At 40.5% G+C, this 10300-nt stretch overlaps 3 protein-coding genes across 5 annotated transcripts; 1 reads left to right on the forward strand and 2 right to left on the reverse strand.

Annotated features, from left to right (window-relative positions):
• The first annotated feature begins 3336 nt into the window (after positions 1-3336).
• On the forward strand, positions 3337-5444 carry LOC104810324 (single-stranded DNA-binding protein WHY2, mitochondrial). Its single transcript, XM_010536568.2, has 8 exons — positions 3337-3435; positions 3578-3681; positions 3831-3928; positions 4048-4140; positions 4249-4343; positions 4513-4586; positions 4842-4930; positions 5150-5444. Exons 1-8 carry the CDS (start codon positions 3401-3403, stop codon positions 5264-5266), a joined length of 705 nt encoding a protein of 234 aa, XP_010534870.1. The 5' UTR covers positions 3337-3400; the 3' UTR covers positions 5267-5444.
• An 11-nt stretch (positions 5445-5455) lies between these two features.
• On the reverse strand, positions 5456-7049 carry LOC104810314 (GDSL esterase/lipase At1g71250). 2 transcript variants are annotated; one of them, XM_010536554.2, is made up of 5 exons: positions 6776-7049; positions 6502-6629; positions 6177-6419; positions 5840-6095; positions 5456-5772 (listed from the first exon to the last, which is right to left on the reverse strand). In XM_010536554.2, the coding sequence occupies exons 1-5, from the start codon at positions 6960-6962 to the stop codon at positions 5549-5551; spliced, it is 1038 nt and encodes a 345-aa protein (XP_010534856.1). In that variant the 5' UTR covers positions 6963-7049; the 3' UTR covers positions 5456-5548. The 2 variants fall into 2 exon arrangements, with proteins under 2 accessions (XP_010534856.1, XP_010534848.1); XM_010536546.2 differs by having other exon boundaries at positions 6710-7049.
• Positions 7050-7104: 55 nt separating this feature from the next.
• Positions 7105-10070, reverse strand: LOC104810302 (eukaryotic translation initiation factor 2D). 2 transcript variants are annotated; one of them, XM_010536537.1, is made up of 8 exons: positions 9872-10070; positions 9685-9769; positions 9415-9605; positions 9242-9336; positions 8744-9172; positions 8394-8502; positions 7467-8112; positions 7105-7388 (listed from the first exon to the last, which is right to left on the reverse strand). In XM_010536537.1, the coding sequence occupies exons 1-8, from the start codon at positions 10004-10006 to the stop codon at positions 7267-7269; spliced, it is 1812 nt and encodes a 603-aa protein (XP_010534839.1). In that variant the 5' UTR covers positions 10007-10070; the 3' UTR covers positions 7105-7266. The 2 variants fall into 2 exon arrangements, with proteins under 2 accessions (XP_010534839.1, XP_010534833.1); XM_010536531.1 differs by having other exon boundaries at positions 9685-9796.
• Between the last annotated feature and the right edge of the window lie 230 nt (positions 10071-10300).

Consider the following 10300-nt stretch of genomic DNA (forward strand, 5'->3'; position numbering starts at 1 on the left):
GACGGTCCATGTCCAGAGCGGACGGTCTGGACTCGTCTTCTTCCCCCGAAACCCTGCGAACCCTAGAACAGACGGTCCATGCCTGGAACGTTCGGTCTAGGCGCACCAGGAACTTCGGGTTTCCAATTTTTGCACCAAACTCAACAAGTTATACATCAAAATGATCCCTAGAACATTAGGAATCCAAATCTAACACCAATTTCATGCAATTTTCACTCAAAGCAATCAAATCTCCATTTTCAATTTGATTATCATTTTCGGGCATAATCCGAAACACTCACCTGTGTCATTTCTGAGCTCTGGGGTTTGTTGCTGGGGTTTCCTAGTGTTGATTACTGAATTTTCCCGTCGATTTCCATGCAAAATAAGCTCCGATTTGAGAGTTCTCGGTCTGAGTTCGCAAGAACACGAGGGAGAGGGTGAGAGCGAGTTGTAGGCTGAGTGTGAGCAGAGTGAGAGAGTGAAGCTCGTGTAGAGGAGGTTGGGTTGTTCCTGGATCAAGCAGGAGGTGTCAAACGCCGATGAAACCTTGGAATTCTGGCGGTGACTCAGCATGGAGAAGAGGCGACGCGATTTTTCTCAGTCTCATGTCGTCAGGCCGGACGGTCCGGCTAGGCAGACCGGACGGTCTGCGTCTCCCAGACCGGACGGTCTGCTTCCCAGACCGGACGGTCTGACCAATCTTTGCCCGTTTTTCTCGCTCGTTTCGGTCCAATCCTTCGGGTCAACTTGGTTAGGTCTGATTCTATGTTCTTGAGCATTTCTCCGGCACCTAAACGATCCTCTAGGATTTGGTGCGGAGAAGAGAAACTCTCGGGGCATTATATTCCGTTGGAATAGTCGATCTTCTTTTCCTTGCCTCTTCTTCGTTCGGCTCGGTTGTTTCACGTTAAACCAATTCGCCCGAGCGGCTTCATGTCGTGGTCTATTCCTCGTTAATCCTGTTAACGAAAATTAAGGGCTTATCGCCTAATCATCTCATTTCCATTGATCAAGCGTCGTCAATTTCGGTTTATATCTCTCTAATCCTTTTACCGAAATTCGGGGTGTTACATCAGGTATTTATATGACAATTTTATAGTTCGGGTATTTATTTGAGATTTTTGTAAAAGTTAGGGTATTTTTATATGATTACCCCTTTTTTGTATCTCATTATAGGATTTCACTATTTTACAATTTTAGGGAGTTTTGTTCTATAGTATTCCATCATGAAAACGATTTCACTATTCCATCATTTTTTGTAATGATATGCTCGAGTATCTAATTTTTTGGGTATTCATTTATGAACAGAATTTAGTTTGGAAGAATTGTGATTTCTTTTGTAATGAAAGAAGGAATCAAATATGAAATAATTAATTTATCCAGAATCAAGAACAAGAGTTCAACAAAGAAGGCAATCACTTCATAGGTAAGAGATTATATAGTAGAGTGATTAGCGGACAACATATTTTTTTATTCATTTTTAATCGATTAACAAGAGCTCGACGAATCATAGTGTTATTTCTACGGGGTGAAATATTCTCCAAAATTTTTTTTGGGTGACTAAATATAGAAAACATGTGGTTCTATCCATCTATACAATCTCACACATATAAAAACATAGTTACAATAGTGTGACACATATTTATTTATTTTTTAATAAAAATTAACCCTTTTTCTTAACCAAAAAAAATCCTTTTGATATTTCAGTAGACAAATCCATAGATATTTTGGAGAAATTAATGCAAAAGGGTGTTTTTTTATCAATTCAAATATTTGGTATCTAGATGGGTTGTGAATTTAAAAGACAAATTATGTTATAAGTTATAATTAATCTCTGAATATTTGACAAATTATCATATATATTGACTAACTCGACTATATCCATTATAAAATATATATTTTTTGTAAATAATTTTCTTTATCAAAATAATTCTCATGTTTCAAAACTATACATATAAATAATATCGAATATATGATTTTGTCACTAATATGATTTTAAGTTAGTATTGAATTCATCAATTAAAACCAATTATAAGCATATAAGTAGACCACCGTTGCAACATATAAGGAGAAAAAAAAACTAATATAGAGATAATTATCCTATCACGAAAAACATTGAACCTTCATTGGTCGTTTTTTGAGAAATATAAAATACAAAGATGAACAAGAGATAAATAATTATAGAATCGGGTCTTGAAATGCATATTCTAAATGAAAGATCGGTCGGATCGAGTCGTATGATACGATGATAGATCTAATACTGTAAAAAAAAAATTAAGTCAACTATTGATCAAAGAGCTTAGGACATATCGTGAAAGATCAAATAAAGCAAACTAAGATGATAAGAGAAAAATAATAAGGATACATAATAAAATACAAGTCGAATTAAATAAAAATATCCAACTAAAATAGGACAACAACTTAGATTTATTTAAATTAGAAATAGATTGATTGGGATAAAATATATATAACACATAAATATGATATAATATTAATTTTAAATTTTAGGATATATAAAAGTGATCAAATTTTAGTTTATAAAAAATACAATGACTTAAAATGTAATAAAACAAATCAAATAATTAGTGTTGTATCCCATGAATTTGGTTGAATTAAATAGATATCTATAAATTTTAAATATTAATTAGATCATATACATTTAGTATTATATCAATATTTTATTATGAAATATTTATTAAATTAAATATATTATTATTCGACTGTTAAAACTAACAAAATTTTATATTATTGTTTAAAATTATATTTTCTAAACTTTCAATAGTCACATTTTTTACGTACCATTCGATTTGTCAAAAGATAACTCTTTCATCGAATTATAAAATTTATCAAAACATTATTATTATGATATTGCATATTTCAATCAATAATTTTATATTATAATATAAAAAATCTTGTAATCTAGATATTTTTTTAAAAAAAAATATCATTTTGGTTTAATTAAACTAGTATATATATTTACTCCGCGTGCGCGCGGGATAATCTAGTTACGAGAAATTACAAAGGTATCAATTTAACAAATCCATTTTTCCTTTATAATACAAAAAAAAAATGGTAGGAGAAGTGACCAACGCGTGAATGGCGACGCCGGACATCTTGTTGACAGCAGAGTTGGTTTGCTCGATCGGAAAGAGAAACTTGCTTCAAAAGATTCAAAGGACTCTCTCAGGTCTCAAGGAGTCAGGACAAGAACGGTTTCTTGTAGATGTAGTGAGGTCATGGCCGGAGAACCAGTCGGAGTGACGAAGCTTCAGGCCGGCCTCGTTCGGTTTTGGAAACGCGAAATGGGCTTTTAGAGGCAGGCCCAGTTCAACAAGGCCCATTTATGACGTTTTAAACGCGCCGAGGCCACTAGAAAAAAGAAAATAGGTTTTCACTCCAACGAGACGAAGACGCAAAGATGATGCTGAAGCAAGCTCGCTCTTTGCTCTCCAGGTTACCCATTTTGAACTCGGTTTTTTTTTTTTGCCTTTCTTCCAAGTAATTCAGAGCCTTGGAGAAGATCTCCCCTGAAGCAGTCAGAATTTTTAAAGCAAGTTCCTTTTATCCTCTTTTGGTACGACATTTTGTGAAACAGGAAATTTTGCAACCCGAGTAATTCACTCGTCGGCGAGGGCTCCTCGTTTCGTAGTTTCGCGTCCTGGGCAGATTCATCTTCGACTCGACGTGGTTTCTCATTGGGTAACCTATTTTTTTCTTTTTCCTTTTCCTTTTTGCGCGAGATCTGTAAAATGTACTTCAGCTCAAGGTTTTCCCTTTTGTTTTTTCTTTTATTTTGTTTGTGAATGTGTGTTATTGAACAAGGTTTTACCTTGTTTAAAATGATGCAGGGAAGTCTACTGGTCGGGTATTTGCCCCCTATGCTGTTTTCAAGGGGAAAGCTGCACTATCTGTTGAACCTGTTCTCCCCAGTTTTATCAAAGTCGATGTATGTGGACCTTCCTTCATTTCATTGCTGCTGCTTGTTTTCACCTTTCATTATCCATTGTTCTCTTTTAGACTTGTTTCGAGCTTCGTTAATCTTCTCGTCTGTGCATAAAATTTCAGTCCGGAGATTTTAGGATAGAGCGCCGTGGATCCTTGATGTTGACTTTTATGCCTGCCATTGGTGAACGCAAGTATGATTGGGGAAAGAGGCAGGTATTTCTTTTTTCCCCCTTCTCCCTTCATGTCTGAATCCTAGTAAATTTTTTATACATTTCTGAGGTGGTTATTACTTGGATATTATTATTTGCTGTTGTCTTGCAGAGGTTTGCTTTGTCCGCCACAGAAGTTGGATCCTTGATAAGCATGGGACCGAGTAATAGTTCTGAATTTTTCCATGACCCTTCCATGAAATCAAGGTTCTAAACTTGAAGATGCAGTTTGACTCAATCTTGCACTATCTCGAGTCTCCACTTGGTCCTTGCTTTGACTGACATTTTGATAATCATGGGGAGCATGAAAGAAAAGCATAGGACTTTCTGATATCTCGTTTCTCATTTTCTGACATGTTCATATCTTTTATCCCAGTGGTGCTGGTCAAGTGAAGAAATCCTTATCAGTTAAGCCTCTGGCAGATGGTAGCGGCTACTTCATCTCGTTGAGTAAGGCTCCAGTCAACTTTGTTTTTTCGTGGTGCTTGAACTCTACTGCACAGATCACATAGTAATAGGGACTATGTTTGACACCCATGGTGGAACATTTAAAGCGCATTGTATTTTGTGGGCACAGAAGTTTTGATCCCTTAGTAGCACATAACTTGAGGCCTTGTTTTGGTGGCCTAGAAATTTTTGGGCCATTTACACTGGGAAGAACTATTGTTCAATCACAAGCACTTGTCTCTTGCTATCTATTTTCAGGTGTTAACAATAGCATCCTGAAAACCATGGAAAGATTCACTGTTCCCGTGACAACAGCTGAATTTGCAGTGATGAAGACGGCTTGTAGTGTAAGTTCTAGTCTAATATCCACATTCTCTCCCTTCCACCCGTGGGTACTGACATACTGAGAATCATAAGCATTGACTGGGAAATGGGAGAGCATTTTTGTGTGAGTTATAGTACGGAACAAGTGTAAATTCTACAAGGATCCGTAGCTGAGTCTAATGAATCTGATGATTTGGCATGATGGCTTGTTATCATTCTGACAAGATCTTGTTATTATACAGTTTGCATTGCCCCACATCATGGGCTGGGATCGGTTAACAAGTCAAGTACGTGTGGGAACAGAGGGGAATAATTCAAAGGTGGATCCGCAGCTGTTAGAGATAGAGTGGGATAAATGAATCGATGCAATGACAAATGGAATGTATTACCTGCAAAGGAGACATGTGTTTCCGTTTTTGGAAACTCAGGATGCTGTGTTTTTGGTAACTACCATGTCCTCTGATCGTTCTGTTTGCCCTTAATCATGAACACGTTTTTAAGTGATAACACCTGACATGTTCAAGCATATTTTTGTAACTAGCCTGTCCTTTGAGCCCTTTGTAATGAACGCATGTTATTTTAGCAATAATGCCAATCGAAACATAAAGACAGTAACTTAGTGAAGATGAGAAGAAAAAAAACTAGTGAAGTAGAGACATCTGTTGGACGTTGACGGGATAAGAGTCCGAGGGAGGACCGTAGAAAGCGCGTCTAGCAAGAATGGAGTTGACGGTCTGAGTTGGATGAAATGCGTCCCAAAACACATACTGAGTCCTGTTTGGGCACGGATATTGCAACGGCATGCATGTTATCTGCCCTTGGTTCCTCCCGATTCCACAGCAAGCCCTGTCTATCACGCTAAATCCTGCAATTTGAACAATTCGGTCAAGAAAACTCCTTAACAAACAAATTCTAGGATGCTCCTGGATTACCATAAGCAGTTGGGTTGTTCAGGATGTCACCAACAGCGCCGTATGTATTGCCATAAGCAAAAATGGCTCCTTGTGACCGTTGGTTCAGCTGATCCACGAGTGATCTCAAGCCTTCATTGAATGTACCAAGCATTTGATTCACACTGTCAAGGCATCTCCCCAACGGTGCACGGCCGCTGGCTCTTTGGTTTGGAATGCAGCCCAAAGGGCCGATACCTGCTATGAATAATTTCCTCAGCCCTAGGCTGTTCAGGGCCTGAAGTTGTGAAACACAGTCAGTTTTTTTAGCGTGGTTATCAGAAATTAAGATGCTAATGCAGACAGATATTGTATTTACGAGAAGCTGGCGAGCATAGCGGTTGAGAAGAAGGTTGGCGAAAGCAGGAGGGGTGTAAGTGAAGCTGGAAGAATAAAGATCAGGCATGAGGTAGTTGTTGATATAATCATTGCTTCCAAATACGAGAACTACAATCGCCTTTGCTAAATAGTCTGTGAAGTTTGCGGGACTCAACATCCCCCTCAACTGATTCAGTGTGGTCTCAAGGTTTAGGACTTGCTGGGACAGGCTGTACCGTGCTCCCTGAAATACGATATGAATACAAACATCCCAATACCAATATACAAAAGCAGCATTGAAAAGTGTGACAAAAAAGAGAAACTACGTAGTGTTGGCCGGTCTCCTCGAGAATGCCAGCAGCTGCAGAAGCATAGTTGACTCCCCCAAGAATTCTGATGCCGGATGTGTTGGGGTCTGCAAAGGCCGGAGGAGACGAGACTCCCAACAAGTCACCTGACAATAGTTTTATATATATATATTTTAAATTTTTATTTCAGGAAGAGAAGAAATGAAACCCAACTGACTAATCTTACCGAGCAAATCAACAAAGGTCTTGCCATTACAAAATCTACCAGTAGGGCGGAAGTTGAAGTCAATACCATAGGGGAAGTAATTGGCTCGAGCTATGGAGGCCAGATAGTTGTTATTACCAACGTCAACCAATGAGTCCCCGAGCACAAACAAGGCCGACACTCTGCCTTGTCCAGCAACCCACTCTGAATGGCCTAGTACCACACCTGCAGTCACCACTACCGCCAACCCCCATCCTTCCCATTCTTTCTTCATCTTACTTTCTATTTCACCTTCATGGGGTTCGGAAAAAGGGTATATAAAAGGGCATTAAGCAAGCGTGCTGCATGTGACTTTCCATATTTTATGCTTCGCTTTTTAACGGCCCTCACTCGTTTCAACAATATTGCATCATGCCTGAAATTTCGCAACGAATTTTTGCTTGCTTACGGACATCGTGATGATTTCCAGTTTAACAAACAAAAACAAATTTGTTTCGCTTCCCAAATCCTTTCATTTTTCCATGGGAGTTCCACAAAACCCCAAAAAGAAATTAAGGAGATATATATGTCTCATTCGGTCATTTCCTGGTCTTATCAAGTACTTGGATGTATCTCTTGGGAACTCCGTACTGTTCCATCAGATGCCTGCCGACATCATCGATCACGCCCCCTTGAATCAGAACCTCACGCCCCTTCTTGCCTGAGAAACATAAAACGAATACCAACTTGTCAAATCGAACAATACACCGGCAGCAACAAGATCCAAACCAACACACACCTGGAAGCTCTCCCACCGACGTACTGCAAGCGAACTTCTTCTGCAGCTCTGATGCTAATGACTCTGCATCCATCATGAACGTCTCCACTCCTGACACCTTCGTCACCTTCTTGTTACCTTGCCTTCGTTCTGACAATATCTGAATTGGCTTGACGGCACCTTTACGCACCATGGATTCACCCCCTCGTGTCACAACATTATGTGGTTGCATTCTCCCTATAAACGTTGACCCCACCTCCTTTTTATGGATCTCTGTTGGATATGCTGTTCCTTTTTTAATAGCTCCTTTGAACAATGCATCACACAATATCGCATCCAGAACCACCATCGACTTATCTGTGGCCTTAACCAGGTCTTCCTTTTCAATGTATCTGAAGACAACGTCAGAAGCTTCTGAAGCCGTATAAAGTTTCCCTGTATTAGCCCCAACCGATTCAAATATAGGATTGACCTGCGTACTGGGCTTATAGATCTCAACAACTTCAAGCACTTTCTCTGACCAAGCTTCAGCTATGGTATGGTCTCCAGAAGAATCAGATTTTTCCACTTTCCTTTTCTCCGGTTTGAAGGATATGTAATCTGGATGACCACGGTTTACAGAAAACAATACAACCTCCTTCTTGTGCTTGTCTTCTTTCACAGAAATCTGTGTACGAGGAACAGCAGGAGAATATATGTATTTATTAGTTACGTGACCACTCAACAGATCCCCTGAATAATGACAAATATGGCTCCTACACCCAACCCTATGTGTGCCAAGACAAAAATGTGAAGAAGAAGAGCTACAACTACATGCCATTAATAGTAATCCAAAATAGCCACATCCACTGAGAGCCTGTGTTTGCTTTTCAACCATCTTTCTCACACTCGTTTCATAACATCAAGCATATATACCATAAAATAAGAGCAAAAAGAACTGAAACACACCAGTCCTGCTGATGCTTTAGCTTGCAGCCACTTCGATAGTTTTTTATATGACGACTTTTTAATGTCAAGTACGAGCCCGGAAGGTCTGCAAGGTAATACATGATTTGACCTGCATGGCACAGAGAAAACAAACATAAGCCAACCTGGGAAGAAGGAAAAAAGGAAATAAGAAAGGCATCCACTCTGTCGACAAATCCACAGTCAGACAAGTCAAGACCATAATCAAACAAGCCATGCAAGTTCGCAGCCAACCAGACTAAGCGGGAACACTAAAATGAAGCAGCAAAACGGAGAGTGCCAGGAGAGAGTTGATAAGTAAGCAAGCCCAAGTATTCAAACAAAGGTCTTACCATAGAGTGCTTCCTGGCATGGGAAGGTCCTTATCTTTTATGGTTGTGTACAAAGCTTGCAAAAGGCATTTGTCTAGAAGGGAATCTACTACGACAGCAGAAGGAGAAGTTAGATTCTCAGTATTAGGTTCATTGGCAGAAATGTCATCCGCTAACTTGAGTTGATCCATGTTCCCAATCATCTGTTCACCGGTCTCATTGTTAGCATCAGCAACTGATGTTGAAGCTGTTTCCAAGGAAGACATAGCATTATTTGCATCGATAGATTCATCTTCTTCATTGCCAGTGCTGGTCTGGGGAGCAGCTGAAGCATCCAAAACATCTGTACCAGTATCAGAAACACCAGAAGACGACAGGAGAGATGGGTCCCCCATGACGACATCTTCCAAAAAGCCAGCATTCGGTACATAATGTCTCTCAGTTGACTCCCTAAGAAACATCCGTGAAGGGCGTAAGTGGCAAAGCTGGTAGGAAGAATAAAAGACAAACTGAACATACCAGAGGAAGTCATGGTAATAGTGAGTTATGCGTAAAGCCTTCCCACGTAAACCCGCTTTCAGAGCTTCGACACTACTCATTGTGGTACATCCCACCTATACAGTCATCAATAAATCATCATGTGCCAGTGCCAGAAACAGAAAACTCTGAAATAGAAGGAAAAAATAACTGACAGCAATGGGAGCGGGATTGCCAGGAACTTTGACAGCCCATGGTTCACCAGCAGAGAAAGAAGGGAGGCCTTGGGCAGGAATCATGATCCCCGGGAACATCAAATCGGCACCACCGATGACATATCGAGAAACCTCACACCCTTTAAGCGTGAAGGAGGGTAGCAGTTGAGGAGCCTCCCAGAGGGCAAAAACTGAAGCAGCAGCAGTAGGGGCAAAATGAAACGCTATGCTAATAATAATTATAATAACACAAAATCACACACCACGAACCTGTGGGGAAAAACTCAGTTCCTCGTCCATCCACATCGAAAAACATGGGGACGCCACCTTCAATACTAAAGACATGAACCCGATTCTGAAATTTGAAAAGAGTGATGTCGACCTAGAGAAGGAAGAGATATGAGAGGAAAGAAGGAGGAGGAAAAGCCAAAAGAAGAGAACAAAAGGGAATGGAAACCTTGGGAGGAAGAAGCAGGTCGAGGAGGGCATCGGTGATGAGGGGAAACCTGTCGCGGACGGTGCGACGGAGTTTCTTGCGATCGGCGCCTGAAAGACGCTGCTGAGACTTTGCCTCCACCGCCTTCTTGAACATTCTTTCTCTCTCACACAGCTCAAACCCTCCCACGCGCCTGGTTCTCCTTTTTTTCTTTTTGTTGGGGGGGGGGGGGGGGGGGTCTCAGTTTTTGGGATTGGGGATCGTCTGTAAGACGCCATGCCTCTTCCATGGAAGAAAGCGAAGTCTGGTCGGATCTCGCGGTTTGTAGCGGACCTCCAGCAATCGCCCAAACACGGCGGATCTCTGGGCGTGGAGACAGGTTTCCCGACATCACTCATCGATCTGTTCGTGAAGAACCGCGATCGCCTCAAGAAACCCCCCTCGAACCGC

The sequence above is a fragment of the Tarenaya hassleriana genome, unplaced genomic scaffold (genome assembly GCF_000463585.1).
Source record: "Tarenaya hassleriana unplaced genomic scaffold, ASM46358v1 Cleome1, whole genome shotgun sequence".
NCBI lineage: Eukaryota > Viridiplantae > Streptophyta > Magnoliopsida > Brassicales > Cleomaceae > Tarenaya > Tarenaya hassleriana.

Coding starts and splice junctions, on each gene's coding strand:
- LOC104810324 (XM_010536568.2), top strand. CDS start 3,401: ATGATGCTGAAGCAAGCTCGCTCTTTGCTCTCCAG. Junction 3,436..3,577: donor GCTCGCTCTTTGCTCTCCAG/GTTACCCATTTT, acceptor TTTGTGAAACAG/GAAATTTTGCAACCCGAGTA. Junction 4,587..4,841: donor CGGCTACTTCATCTCGTTGA/GTAAGGCTCCAG, acceptor ATCTATTTTCAG/GTGTTAACAATAGCATCCTG.
- LOC104810302 (XM_010536531.1), bottom strand. CDS start 10,006: ATGTTCAAGAAGGCGGTGGAGGCAAAGTCTCAGCAGCGTCTTTCAGGC. Junction 9,797..9,871: donor ACCTGCTTCTTCCTCCCAAG/GTTTCCATTCCC, acceptor TTCCTTCTCTAG/GTCGACATCACTCTTTTCAA. Junction 9,337..9,414: donor GCAATCCCGCTCCCATTGCT/GTCAGTTATTTT, acceptor ATGACTGTATAG/GTGGGATGTACCACAATGAG.
- LOC104810314 (XM_010536546.2), bottom strand. CDS start 6,962: ATGAAGAAAGAATGGGAAGGATGGGGGTTGGCGGTAGTGGTGACTGCA. Junction 6,420..6,501: donor AGGAGACCGGCCAACACTAC/GTAGTTTCTCTT, acceptor ATCGTATTTCAG/GGAGCACGGTACAGCCTGTC. Junction 6,096..6,176: donor GCTATGCTCGCCAGCTTCTC/GTAAATACAATA, acceptor TCACAACTTCAG/GCCCTGAACAGCCTAGGGCT.